Here is a 16,308-nt window from a genome sequence, read left to right on the forward strand (position 1 = left end):
CTGAAACTTTCCAATAATGGTCAAGCATGTGGGAAAAACAAAAATTTACTACATTTTACGTAACAGAGAATGCTAATACTATTCTGAGGTGATAAATCACTATCAGTGATAAAAAATAACAGAAAGCTTAACAGGGTCAGACAACACATGAGTAACACTTCATCTACAGTCTTCTTCTTCTTCTTCTTCTTCTTCTTTATCCTCGCCTTGTCCCACGTCACGTAGAGTCGGTATTGCTCTTCTGGATCCTTCTCCTCCACAGTTTTCTATCCATTGCCTCTTCCTTCTTCCATCCTTTCTCCCTTCCATCCTCCCGGATATCTTATCCTTCCACCTCATCTTCGGTCTTCCTCTCCTTCTTACTCCTTCAATCTTTATATCTTCAACTCTGTTTCAGATATACTCTTCCCCTTTTCTCTGTTAAGTGTCCGCACCACCTTAGTCTGTTCTCTTGTATCTTTTTCCCCATGGGTCCCACTTTCATAGCTCCTCTAACAAATTCATTTCTAATCCTGTCCTTCCTTGTTACCCCACACGTCCACCTCAGCATCCTCATTTCCGCCACTTCCATCTTCCTTTCCTGGGCTACTGTGATTGGCCATGTCTCTGCCCCGTATATCATAGCAGGCCTTACCACCGACTTGTACACTTTCCCTTTCAACCCAATGCTCACTTTCTTGTCACACAACACTCTACTCATTTTCCTCCAGTTGTTCCAACCGCAATTTATTCGGTGTTGTGTCTCGCTTTCCAGTCCTCTATCCCTCTGTATATACGACCCCAGGTATTTAAATTTGCAGACCGATTTCAGCTCATCATCCTGGATCTTGCAAGACTTCATCTGCACATCCTTCAGTGCTAAATATTCTGACTTTGTGCTGCTGTAATTTTCATCCCTCTTTCTTCTAGTGCCTTCCTCCAATCCTCCAGCTTTTCCTCAAGTCTGTCGATGCTCTGCTCACAAAGAACCACATCATCCGCAAACATCATATTCCACAGTGCTTCCTTCTTCACATCTTTCACCAGCACATCCATAATCAGGTCAAAGAGGTAGGAACTAAGCGCAGACCCTTGACGTAACCCTACTTTTACTGGAAACTCCTTTGTCATGCCCACATTACTTCTCTCCTGTGTCATTGCTCCTCTGTACATTTCCTTCACTAACCTCACATACTTCTCTGGCACACACTGCTCTCTCATGCTTCTCCATATTTCGTCCCTTGGGACTCTGTCATATGCTTTCTCCAAATCAATGAAAGCCATATGTAGATCGGCTTGTAGCTCCCCATGTCTCTCCACTATCCACCTTAAAGCATGTATTGCATCAGTCGTTCCTCTTCCAAGCATGAACCCAAACTGTTCTTCACACACCACAGTCTCCTTGCGTAATCTTGCTTCTATAACTCTTTCCCAAATTTTCATTGTGTGTGCCACCAGTTTAATACCTCTATAGTTCCTGCAGTCCTGCACATCACCTTTCCCCTTAAATATTGGGATCAGTACACTAGTTCTTCACTCGTCTGCCATCTCCTCCTGTCGGCAAATCTTCTTCATCAAATCCCAAAGGAGCTCAATTCCCTTTTTACCGAGACACTTCCATACCTCAACGGGGATCTGGTCTCGGCCAACTGCCTTCCCATTTTTCATCTTTTCAACTGCCCGTTCAAATTCATCTCTACTTATATCCATCATTAATCCTTCGTTTGCCCCTCCTTCCTCAGTTTTCAGTCTTACATTTTCTTCATTCAGCAATTTCTCAAAATAATTCAACCACCTTTGGATTATTTTTCCATAGTCATGCAGAATTATTCCTGTTTCATCTTTCATTTGTTTTATTGCTGTTAGATCCTTAGAAGCTTTATCTCTTGATTTGCCTATCCGTATCAGTTGTCTCATATCCTGATTTTTCTGTAGTTGTTCGTATGCCTCCCTTACTGATTCAGATTTAGCTTTACCCACAGTTAGTTTTGCCTCCTTCTTTGCACTTTTGTATGCTTGCCCATCCTCAGCACCTCTGGACATATCCCACTTCCTCTTAGCATCTTTCTTTTCCTTCACAACCTTCTGCACCTCTTCATTCCACGACCATGCTTCCTTATCTTTTGGCACCCCTTTCCCAGATGTTAACCCAAACACTTCCTCCCCAGTCTTCCTTATAACAGCACTATTTATTTTCCACCACTCCTACACACTCTCTGCCAATTTTACCTTTCCCAGTACTTTTTCACTAAACTCCTCTCTCAATTTTTTATCCTTTAATCTCCACCACTTAATTTTCCTTTCACATTGATTTATGTGCCTCTGTCTTTTACATACTTTCATCTCACAATCTGCTACAATTAATTTATGTTGTGTTGCTATTCCTTCACCGTATATGACCTTAGTATTTCGCACCTCCCCACCATTTTTCCTTCTACATAATATGTAATCAATTTGGCTTTTATTTTCGCCACTCCTGTATGTTATTCATGATAAATTGCTTTGGCATTCAACTACAGTGGTTTCAGAAAACCTCTGAACATTTAAAACAGGCTCCCCAAAATGTTAACAACTTGGGATGAAAATGAGAATTTTACTGTCTCATTACATATAAATGAAACAATTTGCACACCATCTGGTTTGGAGAATGTCCACAACTGAGACTCATGATAAGTGAATTAAAAATTTACTTCAGTTGTAGCTAATGTATCTTTTTATTGCACAACTAGTTTCAGAGGTTTTGTAGCTCTATCATCAGGTGTCACCACTGTGAACATTGAGAAGAGGGAACAGTACAAATTGAGATAAACATTCTAACAACCATATGTAATGCCACAATAAATGGCACTAATAATATGAATTATTAAATCATGGGTGTATGGCGGGAGTGCCAGTTAATCACATAGGATCAGACTTGTGGCTACACGACACATGGGACTGCAGCAGAAAACATTTAGGGAAGGGGAGGGGTACAATTAACACGCAAATTAGAAAATAAATATGGCAAAAATGCACACTTAAGTGTCGCTACTTACCTGCCACCTGGGCATACTATTTTGTTCCTTGTCTAGCAGTGAGGCAGGTGCCTCATTCCCTGTACCAAGACATGAGTGTGCGTGTTCATCAGATTTATTTTGTAATTTGCATGTTCATCGTGCCTCTCCCTCTTCCTTAACATCTTCTGTTACAGTCCCATGTGTCACATATGTGTAAATTTGATCCCTTGCGATTAATTGGCCTGCCTGCTATATGTTCACGCCATTTTGTACTATTCCCTTCCTTTCTTGTTCACAGTAGCTGGAACCTGATGATCGAGCTGTAAAGCCTCCAAAACTAGTCATGCAATAAAAAGGTAGCCTGACTGCAACTGCTATGTTGAACGAAACAACAAATTGGAAGTGGGGCAGGGACGGGGGAGGCGTAGCAGGGTTTAAAAGGGAGGGAAAAGAAGGGTGGGAGAAGAGTGTTGTCTGGCAGAGCAAGCAGGTACCAGAATACAACATGACAAGGCCACCTGGTACAGTTTCGGGAGGGTGTGGCATAGGGGGAGAGGAAACTGGGAGCAGAAAAGTAGCAGAGCAGAGAAGGGGAAAAGACTGAGTGGTGTGTTGGCAGACAATGGTGCTCAATGAGAGTGAGGTGATGTGAACTGGGGTTAGGTGATAGGACAGAGGCAGAAACTGCTGAGTGAAGGGTGTGGGGACATTAGTTCATCCTAAGTTGAAGCTGGGATAATTTTTGGAGTAGTGATTGTGTTGTAAGGACAACTCTCATCTGCGTAGTCCAGAAGAGCTGTTGGTGGAGAGGAGGATCTACATGGCCGGGGTTGTGCACCAGCTATTGAAATCAAGTATGTTATGTTCAGCTACATGTTGTGCCACAGGATGGTTCACTTTGCTCTTGGCCAGTTTGCATTGGACAGTTTTTGGTAGTCATACACTATAAAAAGCTATGCAATGATTGCAGTAGAGCTTTTATATTACATCGCTGCTTCCAATAGTGGCCCAGCCTCTGATGTTGTAGGATAACCCTGTGACAGGATTGTAATAGGACATAATGGGTGGATGGATTGGGCAGGTCTTGGACCTGGAACTTTCACAGTGATATGATCTCTGTGGTAAAGAGCTGATATTGGGACAACATCCAAGTCCATCCATATGCCACTCTCAATCCCTGTCCTTTGGCATGGAGACCATATCCCTGTGGAAGACCCGGGTGCAAGACCTGCCCAGGCCACCTACCCAGTACTTCCTAATCCAGTCCTGTCACATTATCTTACTTCATCAGAGACAAGGCCACCTGTGAAAGCAGTCATGTGATATACCAGCTCTCCTGCAAACACTGCACAGCTTTTATAGTGGTAGGACTACCAACCATCTGTCCACCAGAATGGATGGTCACTTTCAAACTGTGCCCAAGAGCAAAGTGTACCACCCTGTGGCACAACATGCAGCTGAACATAATGTGCTTCATTCAATGGCTGCTCACAACCTATGCCATATGGATGCTCCCCTTCACCACCAGCTTGCCTGAACTGTGCAGATGGAAATTATCCTTACAAACATTCTCCACTTCCAAAATTACCCCACAATAACCTAGTGTCCACACACATTCTAACCAACAGTTTCCATCCTGTCTGTTCTATCACCTCCAGCCAATTCACATCCCCTCACCCTCACTTGTGCTGCTCTCTGGCAACACATCTCACAAGCCATTTCCCCTCTCTGTTCCTCCCCTTTTCTGCTCCCCATTTCCCCTACCTCCCTCCCATACAGCCCCCCCAATGCTGCACCAGGCAGCCTTGTTGTGCTGTCTTCTAATTCCTCCTTGCGTCTACATAGTGATGCCCCCACCCCAAACCATACCCTGATATCCCTCCTCTTCCCTGCCCCACTCCTGATTACTACTTTTGTTCAATGAAACAGTTGCCGTCTGGCTAGAGTGGTTGGAGATTGGGATCATGTGTACAGGAGATGTCTGCTGGTATGAATGTGTGTGTTTTCCTTTCTTTCTTTTTTTTTCTCTTTTCTGAGGAAGGCTGTGGATGAAAGCTCAGTGTATGGCACTGTTTACATTGTGCAACTCAGTGCGTCATATTTACAGTGAGTAGCAATCTATCCTTTTCATAATTGTTAATGTTTGCATCTTGATATTCTTGCTTGACTATAGAAAATGATGATGTGGTCATCTTGTAAACTGTTATGAACAATTCTGTACCTGAGAGATAAGGGACACAAGTTCAATTTCTGCAGTTTCAACCTCAGACCATATTTGTAACACCCACACACTGCATAATAAGTAAAAGAAGGGCTGCAGTCCTGCTCCAGCCTATTGCCGATTTCAGCATTGTTAAAAGGGTGCATGCCAATTTAACATTGCCTAAATCAATTGTGGGCTGTAGCAGGACTGCTGCTCTTCTTTCACAAATAAGTCAGTGTGTGTTTTATAAATATGGTCTTAAGTAGGAAATGTGGAAATCGGACTTGCAACAGTTTACCACTCGTGCAATATTTCAAAAAATAACAACAACAACCTGGAACTATCAATATCTTCAACAAGTTCACAACAGTTTAGGGAAATCTTAATATTACATTTTGTGTGAATGAATAAGTGAAAATGGTACAGACACAAAAAGTACAAAATTTAGGATGAGCAGATACTCACGAGGTAATACACTGACATTCGCAAATGTCTCGCCATAGGCTGTAGGTGAAGACACACTGACTTTGAACCTGTACAGCCCCTCAGTGAGATGGCTCAGCTTGAGTGTCCCTCCATTCTGATCATTCATTGTACCACTACTGTCACCCTCTGGCTGAGAAAGGAGGGTCCATTCATATTTGTAGTGTTCTCCTGCATAAGCACATCCCAACAAACATTAATATTAACTGAAGTTCAAAGAGAATACTAATATCTAAGTTATCTCAAAGGTTTCTATTCTGAAAAAAGTACATATGGATCTTGATTGCTTAGAGTTTAGATACAACATTTAGAAATCCACTGTATACTACAATAGTCTCAAAAAGTCAAAATTTACCAAAATAACTCCTAGCCTGTGGCAATTACTGTCTTACTATTCCAATACTTAGGATCAATTTTGGACAAGAAATGTGATTTCCAGTGCAGAAACACCAGTTTTGGACAAGAAAGGTGATTCCCAGGGTAGAAAGTGAAAGAAAGAGTCAAACGACACATGTAATGAAATGAAAAACGAAGTTATTTAAACAAATGTAAAAATACAGTACACACACAAAAATGATCAAGTACACAAAACACTCATAAATCATATACTATTCTTTTGGCAGGCCTGATAACATTTTGCAATACCTGTATAAAAAGGTAACACAATATATTTTACTTGTATCAGATAATAAACTTAAATGTTAAAATACAAGAAAGTCAAAACTACTGTAGTAATTTTTGTTAAACTGTAAGCTGGTATATTCACAACCACAGTCACTGTAACTGTGCAGTACTAATGTACACTATCTGATCAATGTATCCCCAGGTAATGCATGCAGAATTGACTACTAGATGTCATGAGAGGTAGACCCACCAGCATAGACAGAGGAAGGGAGTACTGCGTTGTCAGTAGCTAAGCAGTAACAGCAGAATAGTTCAGTCAGGAGAGCTCAGTGACTTCAAAAGAGGACTAGTCATTGGAGGTCACCTGAGAAACAAATCCATCAGAGACATTTCACCCATTCTAAAGAAGCCCAAGTCAACTGTTTGTAAAATATTCAAGAGGTGGAAACATGCAGGAATAACCACAGTAAACCAAAGTCAGGCAGACCTAATGTGCTGACAGAAAGGGATTGCTGGGCATTGTTGAGGGAATTGCAAAAATTGTATGAAATCAGTGGAATGAATCACGCACGAGTTCCAAAGTGCTACCAATAGTCCCGTTGGTACAATGACTGTATGTAGGAAGTTAAAGAGAATGGGGTACAGTGGTCGAGGCAGCTCCACTGTACAGAGGATAACTGGAAACATGTGATCTGGCATGACAAATCACACTATACCTTGTGGCAATCTGGTGGAAGTGTCTGGGTTTGGGAAATGTACGGAGAATGTTACCTTCAATCATACACAGTGCCAACAGCGGAGTACTGAGGAGATGGTATTACGATATAGGGGTGTTTTTCGTGTTTAGTGTGTGGTCCCCTTACTGTGCTTAAGAAAATTCTAAATGGAGAAGGATACGAACACATTTTACACCATTGCTTACTGCATACAGTAGAGGGAGAGTTCAGAGATGATGATTGTTTATATCAGTGTGACAACACACTGGGCCATAAAGCAGCACCTGTGCGGAAATGCTTTGTGGATAATAATATTCCTACACAGAGATCTGCCCTGAACTCAGAGGAGCACCAATAGGATTAGTTTGAACATCAACTTCACTCCAGACCCCAGTGTCCAACATTGCTACCTTCTCTGGTTTTGGCTCTTAAGGAAGAACGTGTTGCAACTCTCCAACAGTGAGAGAGTACTTCCCAGTAATTGCCACTAGAAACTTTAAAAAAGTAGACGCAGCTGTGCGTGCGTTTCTGTCATGCTGAGAGACAGGCGCAGCCAAGTTGGTACAAATGTTTTTACAACTGAGGAGGCATGGAGGCCTAGCTGAGCGCAGCCCAGCAGCCACACAAGTCTTGCTGTATCTTCAATAGATGGCAGTGCTCTTTGAGTGTCAGTGATTGGCAGACACTCTTGAGTATGAGAATTACTAAGACCATAGGACAGCAGCTAGCAGTTAAATGCATGCTCTGGATTTCCAGCATACTGGGTTTTGCAACTTTGGCACTCTCTACAGCAAAATGCATGCTCTGGCCACACGGTTAAGGGAAACCCAGGTGTAGGCCAGTTAGCATGAAGGAGTCATTACCATGGCTGAATTGATAGCCCAGAATAATTATCAAATAAGATTACATCCAACAAAAACTGAACACAACTAGATACATGCACCCTTGAGCCGGAAGGGAGTTTCTAATTTATATCATGTTAAATGCATTATGTATAAAATGAATTTTGAAAACCAATATCTCAACAATACCCTAAGCGATTTTCATAAACTAAGTGTCTACGGGTAGGTCTCAATGAGTACTATTGGACTATCATAGCAGATTTTTTATAAACATTACCTGCTTTGAATTATAGGCAAGAATATGCATTGTGCAGTTAAAAATCTGAATTTTCTAGTAAATAATAAATGAAACATTAAATGTGGCAGCACCATTGTGAAGTAGACATAGTTGGGCATACATGGAAGTTCTTAGTGATAACTGTTTGTATTTATTAATAACATGACAACACAAAGTAGTGTTTATAATTATTTATGAGCAAACTATTTAACACAGAGGAAAAAAAGAACAGTAACAGAAAGCTGACGAAATTTAATTTAAGAATGATACATGTATGCAGTGTTAAATGTACAGTTTCTAAGTACACTGTGGAAGTTGGAACTATGTGTGCTTGACTCACGTCAAAGCAATGGATTAAATAAGCGGCAGCTACATTGTACAGAGAATTTAGTTTGGTACGACACTTTTGGTTTGAATGCAGAGTCAGTTGGGTTTGAGATCTGGAATAGGCAGTATGTATGAGTGCCAGAAGGTTGCCTCTTGAGTGTGTCAAAATAATTCTAAGTGTTCAGTCATGGGTTTGATATATTTACACTTGTCCTTAGCAAATAGTCTGAAATATTTTCAGTGTGTGGAATTTGAATATTTCACACTAGGTGAACTGGTCTGAACACAAAAACTTTACTGTGGCTAATTTAGAGAGAGATCTGCACTTGGAATTTAGTTAGTTTGTGATTGTGGAACTTTAAACTTGTGCAAAATGAACTTATCTTTCCAGAAGTTTAGGCAGGCAAAAGACACTGTTTCATTTTGTTCAAGCCCTCTCTTGAACAGGCACTAGTTCAAAGATCAATGATTATTAACCTGTAATAAAACAATGGAAACTTCAGATTGGAACACCAACTACCATAAAGATTACAAATTAAGTTGCAGACAGGAACAATTAAAAGACATTTACACATTGGCTTTCCACAGCCATTACCAGAAAAAGAAAGAGAAACACATACCACTCATTCACACAAGCAAGCAATCCTCATGCACATATAACTGCCAACTCTGGCAATTTGAGCAGAAAGCAACTTTCGCATTGAATGGAAACAGCAATCTGGAGATGGTGGGGAAGGGGATGGGAATGCAGCATATGGGTGGAGGGAAAGAGCAGCCTTGTCTGGTGGAGTGTGCATGAATTAGGTTGCCAACAGGTGCAATGTCTGGAGGCTGTGGGGCAGGGAGATGGGGAAAATGGAGTAAAAAAGGAGAGGAGCGCGGAAAGATTGATGGGTGCCCCGAAGACCGTGGCACCCGAAGAGCGTGGCACCCGAAGAGCGTGGGAGATGAGGATGGGGAGGAGGTGATAGAACAGAGGAGGTAGGAACTGTTGTGTGGAGTGTGTGGGAACAGTATGTGTCTATAGGTTGAGAACGGGATAGTTTCAGGAGCAGAGACTGTGTTGTAAGAATAACTTCCATCTGTGCAGTTCAGAAAAGCTGGTGGTGGAGATAAGGATTTAGATGGCTTGGGTAATGAAGCAGCCAGTGAAATCAAGCATGTTATAGTCAGCTGCACATTGCACCACAGGGTGGTCTACTTCGCTCTTGGCCACAGTTTGGCGGTGGCTGTTCATCCTGGTGGACAGCTGTTTGGTAGTGATACTAATATAAAAAGATATGAAATGATTGCAGCAGACCTAGTATATGACATGGCTACTTTCACGGGTGGACTGGACCCAGATGGGGTAGGATAAATCTGTGACAGGACTGGAATAGGAAGCGCTGGGTGGGTAGATTGGGCAGGTCTTGCACCCGGGTGTTTCACAGGGATATGATCCTTGTGACAAGGGATTGGGATTAGCAGTGGCAGTGGCATAGGGATGGACTAGGATGTTATGGAGGTTGCTGGGTTTTCTGTCACCCAGCCAACTTTTACAATATCCTAGGCCATTCCTATGCCACTCCCAATCCCAACCCCTTGTCACAAGGATCATATCCCTGTGGAACACCCGGGTGCAAGACCTACCCAATCCACCCACCCAGCACATACTATTCCAGTCCTGTCACAGATTTATCCTACCCTATCAGAGGCCGGGCCAGCTGTGGAAGTAGCATGTCATATACCAGTTCTGGTGCAATCATTGCACATCTTTTTATACTGGTATGACTACCAACCAACTATCTACCAAAATGTATGGGCACCACCAAACTGTGGCCGAGAGAAAAGCAGACCCCCCTGTGGAGCAACTCACAACTGAATATTGATTTTAATGGCTGCTTCAATACCCGAGCCATCTGGATCATTACCTCCACCACCAGATTTTCTGAACTGTGCAAATGGAAGTTATTCTTATAAAACATTCTCTGCCCCCGAAATCATCCAGTTCTAAACCTACAGTAACATACTGTTCCCACACACTCCAACTGTTCCTACCCACTCTGTTCTATTGCCTCTTTCCTATTCTCATCTTCCACCCTCCTTGTGGGCCACCCTCTGCCAATGCATGCATCCATCTTTCTATGCTCCTCTCCTTTTTTGCTCCATTTTACCCACCTCCCTGCCCCCAGCCTTCAGTTGTTGCATCTGTTGGCACTCTAGTTCTTACACACTCCACCAGACAAGTCTGCTCTTTCCCACCACCCATACACTGCAATCCCTTCCCCACCCTCTTCAGATTACTGCTTCCATTCCATGTGACAGTTGCTTTCTGGTCAAACTGCCAGAGTTGGCAGTCATGTGTGCATGAGGTGTGCTTGCTTGTGTGAATGAACGGTGTGTATTTCACTTTGTTTTTCTGACGAAGGCTGTGGCCACAAGCTAATGTGTAGGTGTTTCTTAATTGTGCATGTCTGCAACTTAACTTGTCATCTTTACGGTACGTAGCGATCTATCTTCTCCTTACATTCGCAACCTGAGATAAGTGTTACAGCATTTGGAATAAATCCAATTTTGTTAAAAATTTAAAACATTGTGAGTAGTTAACATCATTTTTCGCCTCAAACTCCTGCCTGCATTTGTTTGAACTTTGTGACTGAAATTTTTTAGGCTTAATATGACAAATGAGTTGGTCGGCTCCTAGAGTGTAGTGTAGCCAACTCTCAGAAATCCAACCACATATTTAGAAACAATATAAGCATAATACTCTAACTTACAATTTATTTTTTGTGCAGATGCATGTGCGGCTCACAAGCTAGAAGTTTACTGTACAATTATTCTCTGCAATTAACAATATAGCCACAACAGTCTGCAACTTCAAATTACTATCTGTACAGTCATATATGCCGGAAGAGACATTCGAACATCTAATTGAAAATGCTTCCCCTTGAGTTCAAGCTGTCATAAAGGCAAAGTGTGGTCACATCTCATATTAATGTCCACTAAAAGGTGTTTGGATACTTTTAATCAGATAGTGTATATCTCTGGATCTCTACTAACCATATTTGTAGTACACAGTGACTCAGGATGGGTGTTAGATGGTCTATATAAGTGAGCCATATATAAAGTGTCATTGTGGTGTCTGTATTAAATTGATACAACACATTATTCTTGAAAGCATGTTTCACTCATCAACTGGAGATTTCAAAGTATTCATACACAACAGAACATGTGATGGGCTGTTATAGCAGATGCATTCTCCTAGGTTCAAGAACTCATCCTAAAAGATAGTTTAACATTTGTGCAAGGATCTTTCTAGCATACCTCACCAAATCATGTGATAGTAACTAAAGAGATGCAGCTTTGTTTCCTATTTTCTAGACAAAATATATTTTCGCTCTATCAGATAAATTTGCCTTCTGATGCCAATCACACACACACACACACACACACACACACACACACACACACACACACACACACAAAACTGAGGAGACATCAGTACTGATATGTAATTTCACTAAGGGCTTTGAATATTTCTTGTGTATGCTGTTCTGCTACCTCAACAAACAGTATAAAATACATAGTCCATCAGAGCACCTTTTTTATACTTTATTTATTGTTGCTGGTTTGGAGAGATTGCCCATTCTCAAGCAGTAAATTACAAGATCTTAACATTTAAGTCATATAATGTACCGCTTAGGAATGAATAATCACTCGAAACTGTTAACAGTAAATAAAACATAAATAAAAAGCTCTGGTGAACCATTATTTCAACAGTATGCATTTAATGCAATTACGGGTTCAGTAACACAATAACCATGCCACTGTAACTGCTTAAGCTTTCTAAGGATACAAGAAGGCATTCCTGTAGCACTAATTTTGTAAGATTAGGAAATAACAGTGTGTTAGGAGGGGAAAAAACTTCAGAAATTACGTACATGATCAACATGTTGCCACATTTTTTACTGAGGAAGTGTACTATAATTGTAAAACTGACTTGTTACACATCATAGCAAGAGGTCACATTTATGACCCATGTAACACGCAAATGACTACCTAATTAACTATGTTCTTAGCTATGTTGAATTGTTACATTGCATCAGTAAACTGCAGCTCTGTGATGTTGATATTTTAGTCAGTTCGATATGCTGTTCACCTCTGTGAGAGTCCAACATTTAAAAACTTCGGGACTAATTAGCAAAAAGTAGCAAAGTCTTCAGAGTCAGTTGCATTGCAATCAATTTCCTATTCAATGAGAAATATTATGAGTAAACTGATAGGCAGTCTATGCATAGCCCGTTATCACCTGTTTTGGAGAATTTATACATGGAGCATTACGAAGCTAAGTTGCAAGAATTTCATATGTTTAACATATTGTATCAGTATGTGATGATCTGCTTTTGATCTAGACATATGGAATGGAGAACCTTCACAGTTTTTAAAATCAACCTATCGTAATATAAAATTCATGCCATAATTTGAAAAAGAGGGATCGTTACTATCTTTTAACATATTAGTGATACGAATATAATAGAGGGAAACATTCCACGTGGGAAAAATATATCTAAAAACAAAGATGATGTGACTTACCGAACGAAAGTGCTGGCAGGTCGACAGACACACAAACAAACACAAACATATACACAAAATTCAAGCTTTTGCAACAAACTGTTGCTTCATCGGGAAAGAGGAAAGGAGAGGGAAAGACGAAAGGATGTGGGTTTTAAGGGAGGGGGTAAGGAGTCATTCCAATCCCGGGAGCGGAAAGACTTACCTTGGGGGAAAAAAGGACAGGTATACACTCGCACACACACACATATCCATCCGCACATACAGACACAAGCAGACATTTGTAAAGGCAAAGAGTTTGGGCAGAGATGTCAGTCGAGGCGGAAGTAGAGGCAAAGATGTTGTTGAGAGACAGGTGAGGTATGAGCGGTGGCAAATTGAAAGTAGCAGAGATTGAGGCCTGGTGGGTAACGAGAAGAGAGGATATACTGAAGGGCAAGTTCCCATCTCCGGAGTTCTGACAGGTTGGTGTTAGTGGGAAGTATCCAGGTAACCCGGACTGTGTAACACTGTGCCAAGATGTGCTGGCCGTGCACCAAGGCATGTTTAGCCACAGGGTGATCCTCATTACCAACAAACACTGTCTGCCTGTGTCCATTCATGCGAATGGACAGTTTGTTGCTGGTCATTCCCACATAGAAAGCTTCACAGTGTAGGCAGGTCAGTTGGTAAATCATGTGGGTGCTTTCACACGTGGCTCTGCCTTTGATCGTGTACACCTTCCGGGTTACAGGACTGGAGTAGGTGGTGGTGGGAGGGTGCATGGGACAGGTTTTACACCGGGGGCGGTTACAAGGGTAGGAGCCAGAGGGTAGGAAAGGTGGTTTGGGGATTTCATAGGGATGAACTAACGGGTTACGAAGGTTAGGTGGACAGCGGAAAGACACTCTTGGTGGAGTGGAGAGGATTTCATGAAGGATGGATCTCATTTCAGGGCAGGATTTGAGGAAGTCGTATCCCTGCTGGAGAGCCACATTCAGAGTCTGATCCAGTCCCGGAAAGTATCCTGTCACAAGTGGGGCACTTTTGGGGTTCTTCTGTGAGAGGTTCTGGGTTTGAGGAGACGAGGAAGAGGCTCTAGTTATTTGCTTCTGTACCAGGTCGGGAGGGTAGTTATGGGATGTGAAAGCTGTTTTCAGGTTGTTGGTGTAATGGTTCAGGGATTCCGGACTGGAGCAGATTCGTTTGCCACAAAGACCTAGGCTGTAGGGAAGGGACCGTTTGATGTGGAATGGGTGGCAGCTGTCATAATGGAGGTACTGTTGCTTGTTGGTGGGTTTGATGTGGACGGACGTGTGAAGCTGGCCATTGGACAGGTGGAGGTCAACGTCAAGGAAAGGGGCATGGGATTTGGAGTAGGACCAGGCGAATCTGATGGAACCAAAGGAGTTGAGGTTGGAGAGGAAATTCTGGAGTTCTTCTTCACTGTGAGTCCAGATCATGAAGATGTCATCAATAAATCTGTACCAAACTTTGGGTTGGCAGGACTGGGTAACCAAGAAGGCTTCCTCTAAGCGACCCATGAATAGGTTGGCGTACGAGGGGGCCATCCTGGTGCCCATAGCTGTTCCCTTTAATTGTTGGTATGTCTGGCCTTCGAAAGTGAAGAAGTTGTGGGTCAGGATGAAGCTGGCTAAGGTAATGAGGAAAGAGGTTTTTGGTAGGGTGGTAGGTGATCAGTGTGAAAGGAAGTGCAACAAACTGTCCATTCGCATGAATGGACACAGGCAGACAGTGTTTGTTGGTAATGAGGATCACCCTGTGGCTAAACATGCCTTGGTGCACGGCCAGCACATCTTGGCAGTGTTACACAGTCCGGGTTATCTGGATACTTCCCACTAACACCAACCTGTCAGAACTCCGGAGATGGGAACTTGCCCTTCAGTATATCCTCTCTTCTCGTTATCCACCAGGCCTCAATCTCCGCTAATTTCAATTTGCCGCCGCTCATACCTCACCTGTCTCTCAACAACATCTTTGCCTCTACTTCCGCCTCGACTGACATCTCTGCCCAAACTCTTTGCTTTTACAAATGTCTGCTTGTGTCTGTATGTGCGGATGGATATGTGTGTGTGTGCGAGTGTATACCTGTCCTTTTTTCCTCCAAGGTAAGTCTTTCCGCTCCCGGGATTGGAATGACTCCTTACCCCCTCCCTTAAAACCCACATCCTTTCGTCTTTCCCTCTCCTTTCCTCTTTCCCGATGAAGCAACAGTTTGTCGCGAAAGCTTGAATTTCGTGTGTATGTTTGTGTTTGTTTGTGTGTCTGTCGACCTGCCAGCACTTTCGTTCGGTAAGTCACATCATCTTTGTTTTTAGATATATTTTAACATATTAGTTAAGATATGAACAATGTAGGAAAAGATGGCTACTTAACGTAAAGAAGATATGTTAAGTTGCACACAAGCACAATTAAGAGAGACTTACATAAAGCTTTCAGCCACAGCCTTCATCAGCAAAAAAGAAACACACACCATTCATACACAAAAGCAAACAACCTTCATGCACACATGACTGCCAACTCCAGCATCTCGGGCTGGAATGCTAAGATATGAACGTACAGATACCATGGCCCTGGACTGTATAGAACATTTACAGATAATGACTTATTTCTCCATGCCTTGAGCTGCAGCTGTCACAAAGAAATGCCATCGTGAGAACTATGGCTCATAGAGCTGGTACATTATCATAATGAATTTTTGCAGTGTCGGCTATGTGTCAAATATCTATATAACTTTCAACTGTAATTTATTTATTTCAATGAAAGTCAGTTTCCTTACAGTTGTACTTTTTATTTTATTTTAATGTTTACCTCACACATGTTCAACTGATTTTAAGACAATGTTGTCTCATCTTCACGTACCTGCTAGAAATGCTTGATGAACTGAACAGCCTATGTATTGTAACTGTCGATCCATCAAAGGAGGCACCTCTCATGCATTTGCCACACAATTTGTGAATTTGTATTAAACACCCTTTATTCTCTGCATCTCCTCCTCCCCCATTTCGACACAGAGAGTAGAATGTGTTTGTCACGAATTATCAAACTGTGTGGTAGACACATTATAGGTGTCTCGGTTGAGGGAACACCAATTACAGTGCTTACAGCATTCAATTTATAAAGCATGCCTAACATGTACCAGAAAATGAGACAATATTGTCTTGAAATAGATCATGTGTACACAAGATAAAAATAAAAAATACAACATGGTAATTTCATTAATGCTTGAGATCCAGCACTCAGTTTATTAAGACTTCCCTGGTCATCTTGTCCATCAGAGCAAACAAATGAAGGAGGCGTACTTTCCACA

At 42.0% G+C, this 16,308-nt stretch overlaps 1 protein-coding gene across 2 annotated transcripts in view; it reads right to left on the bottom strand.

The window, feature by feature from the left end:
- The window catches only part of LOC124596369 (dyslexia-associated protein KIAA0319-like protein), a 147,585-nt gene that overhangs the window by 63,291 nt on the left and 67,986 nt on the right, over window positions 1–16,308 (bottom strand). For both annotated transcript variants that reach the window (XM_047135480.1, XM_047135479.1), the window contains exon 7: window positions 5,644–5,832. In XM_047135480.1, the coding sequence (XP_046991436.1) occupies window positions 5,644–5,832 (189 nt within the window). The remainder of the gene's footprint in view (window positions 1–5,643; window positions 5,833–16,308) is intronic.

This window comes from Schistocerca americana, chromosome 2 (assembly GCF_021461395.2).
Source record: "Schistocerca americana isolate TAMUIC-IGC-003095 chromosome 2, iqSchAmer2.1, whole genome shotgun sequence".
Lineage (NCBI taxonomy): Eukaryota > Metazoa > Arthropoda > Insecta > Orthoptera > Acrididae > Schistocerca > Schistocerca americana.